Raw genomic sequence first — 2,727 nt, 5'->3', positions numbered from 1 at the left:
CTCTGTGCTGGGGGAGGCCGAGACCTGCAGGCAGGAGAGGCGGGGCGCGGGGGTGGACGGGCTCCTCACCATCTCAGTGATGGCCGCGTTGGAGTGCTGGGCAGCTGAGAAGATCATGGCCAGGGCTTCTGCAGACGGGCAGGGTCAGAGTTAGCCCCTGAGAGTCCAGGGCTGGCGGCTGGGACAAGAGGTCCTCCAGGCACAAAACGTGGCCTCAGGACATGCCACCACAGCCCCCAGGAGCAGCCTCCCTGGGCAGCCCGGCACATGGGGTGTGCAGATGGTGGGACACTCCCCGCCCCCCAGGTGGAGAGACAGGAAACCGAAAGACAGTAATTAGGCATTTGGCTTTGGGGACTCTTGCTGCCTCCCGAACCAAGCCAGGCCCAGAGGGTGGAGTGGAAGGAGCACGGGCTTTGGCATCATACAGGCATGGGTTCAAATCCTAGCTCTGCTCCCTTCTGGCTGTGCGACCTTGAGCAAGTCACTAAACCTCTCTGGGCCTTGGCTGGACAGTGTCCCATGTCTGTAATCCCAGCACATTGGGAGGCTGAGGTGAGAGGATGGCTTGAGCCGAGGAGTTTGAGACCAGCCTGTGCAACATAGTAAAACCTCATCTCTACAAAAAAATTTTTTTAATTAGCTGGGTATGGTGGTGTGCACCTGTAAGTCCCACCTACTCTGGAGGCTGAAGTGGAAGGACCCAGGAGGTTGAGGCTGTGATGAGCCTGACTCCACCCCCCCCCAAAAAAAAAACCAGAAAAAGAAGCCTCTCTGGGCCTTAGTGTCCTTGTGTGTGAAAAATGGCTAGACGGAAGGAGAATGTCTATGAAGTACCATAGATCAATGTTGACAACCATCAGAACCATTTTATTTACTTATTTATTTTATTTTAATTTTTTTTGAATTGGAGTCTCACTCTGTCACCCAGGCTGGAGGGCAGTGGCACATTCCCGGCCACCTCAGCCTCGACCTGATGAGTTCAGGCAATCCTTCCACCTCAGCCTTCCAAGTAGCTGGAACTACAGGCACGCGCCACCATGCCCGGCTAATGTTTTTATTTATTGCAGAGATGAGGTCTCACCAAGTTGCCAGGGCTGGTCTCGAACCCTAAGCCTCAGGCAATCCTCTCACCTTGGCCTCCCAAAGTGCAGGGATTATAGACGTGAGCCACCGTGCCCAGGCCATCAGAACCATTTTAGCAGGAACTCGATAAACACATGGGCCTGGTTGACCCGCTCCGCCCCTGCACCCCTGGTACTGTGCTCACTCTGCGCGTCGGCCTGGTCTGGGGCCTGGGCCGGCAGCTTCTGGACGTATTCCTTGAGCAGCAGCTCATAGCGTGGGATCCTCTGCACGGGTTCCAGCATGTGGTGCTGCAGGGTCAGACTGCCCGAGGCCTCGCTGCTCTTGGGGGGGGGTGAGAGCAGGGGCGGGTGAGGCTAACCCCAGGTTGGGGGAGTGAGCAGGGGCCCGTGGAAGCCACAGAGCCCAGGAGAGATCCAAAGTTGCTCAGGGCGACGGAGCGCTGCCCACTGTTGGGGTGGGGAGGGTGTGCAGGTGCCGGTCCTTCCTGGCCTCACCTGGATGCGTGCGATCACCTCCTGGAAGGCCGGACACTTGTCAGTCCAGGTGGCCAGCAGTTCTGCGGCTCGCTCAAAATTCTTGACATATTCGCTGTACATCTTCAAGAACGGGGCCAGCTTCTGGATGACATCACCAATGCGGGGGGTGGCTGTCCTGCCCGGGAAGGGGTACCAGGATTGCCCTCAGCCTGCTGATCTCCTGACTCTAGTCAGGGCAAGGTGAAGCCAGGCTCCCCGACTTCCCCCCGAAAAGGCTTTCTACTGCACTTCTGGGTGCAGGCAGGGGGCAGGCGTGTCAGCCTCCCACGCCTGTGTCCCATGCCCTTAGACAGCGAGCCCCGTCTCCCCAAGGGCAGAGGCTGCTCTTGTCTGCGGACTGGCCTCCCCACAAGGCCCAGCACAGCGCTGGGCCCACAGCAGGTGGGCAGTGACGACTTGAGGCTGGATTAGGTAACAATAACCAGGGCGACTTGCCTGGTACTGCCCAGGACACGCTGCATATCTCATTTCATTTAATTCTCACAACCCTGCAGGTGGGGACAGGTGTCAGCCCATCTTAGAGATGAAGAAACTGAGACTCAGAAGGGTAAGAGCTTATCCAGGATCATCATGTGGCCAGTTAGAGTAGAGCAGAAGGAGCCATGACCCCGCCTGACCACACCAGTCACAAGAGCTGTGTGTTCCCGGGTAAGTCACTTAGCCTCTCTGTTCCTCAATTTTCTCATCTGAAAAAACTGGGATGATGGTGAGTGACCTTAGAGCTTTTTTTTTTTTAACACATTTTATTATAAAATTGTTAAGCAATCAATCCCTCACTAGTGTAACCATTATTAACATTCTTCTTTGCCAAAGATTTTAAAGTACATCCCAGACATCAAGGCAAAATGTATAAAACAAGCAGTTTCGTCACTGAATACTTTAGTGGTCACCTCTGAAAACAAAAGGTTTCTTTTTCTTTTTTTTTTTTTAAACCATATTTTTTATTTTAAAATTGTTGGGTACAGCTGGGCTTGGTGGTTCAACCTGTAATCCCACACTTTGGGAGGCTGAGGTGAGTGGATTGCCTGAACCTGTGGGTTCGAGACCCGCCTGGGCAACTTGGTGAGACCTCATCTCTACAATAAATCAAAAAATCAGGCAG

The 2,727-nt window shown here is 54.3% G+C and overlaps 1 protein-coding gene across 1 annotated transcript in view; it reads right to left on the bottom strand.

The window, feature by feature from the left end:
* Window positions 1-2,727, bottom strand: part of FGD2 (FYVE, RhoGEF and PH domain containing 2) — a 22,070-nt gene that overhangs the window by 15,330 nt on the left and 4,013 nt on the right. Inside the window, exons 4-6 of the mRNA XM_008065259.1 lie at window positions 1,584-1,740; window positions 1,271-1,409; window positions 70-128 (exon numbers count right to left, since the gene is read on the bottom strand). Of these exons, the coding sequence (XP_008063450.1) occupies window positions 70-128; window positions 1,271-1,409; window positions 1,584-1,740 (355 nt within the window). The remainder of the gene's footprint in view (window positions 1-69; window positions 129-1,270; window positions 1,410-1,583; window positions 1,741-2,727) is intronic.

This window comes from Carlito syrichta, unplaced genomic scaffold, assembly GCF_000164805.1.
Source record: "Carlito syrichta isolate Samal-C Ts95f unplaced genomic scaffold, Tarsius_syrichta-2.0.1 Scaffold308199, whole genome shotgun sequence".
NCBI lineage: Eukaryota > Metazoa > Chordata > Mammalia > Primates > Tarsiidae > Carlito > Carlito syrichta.
The sequence above is the reverse complement of the archived record's forward strand: the minus strand, read 5'-3'. Positions and strand labels throughout refer to the sequence as shown.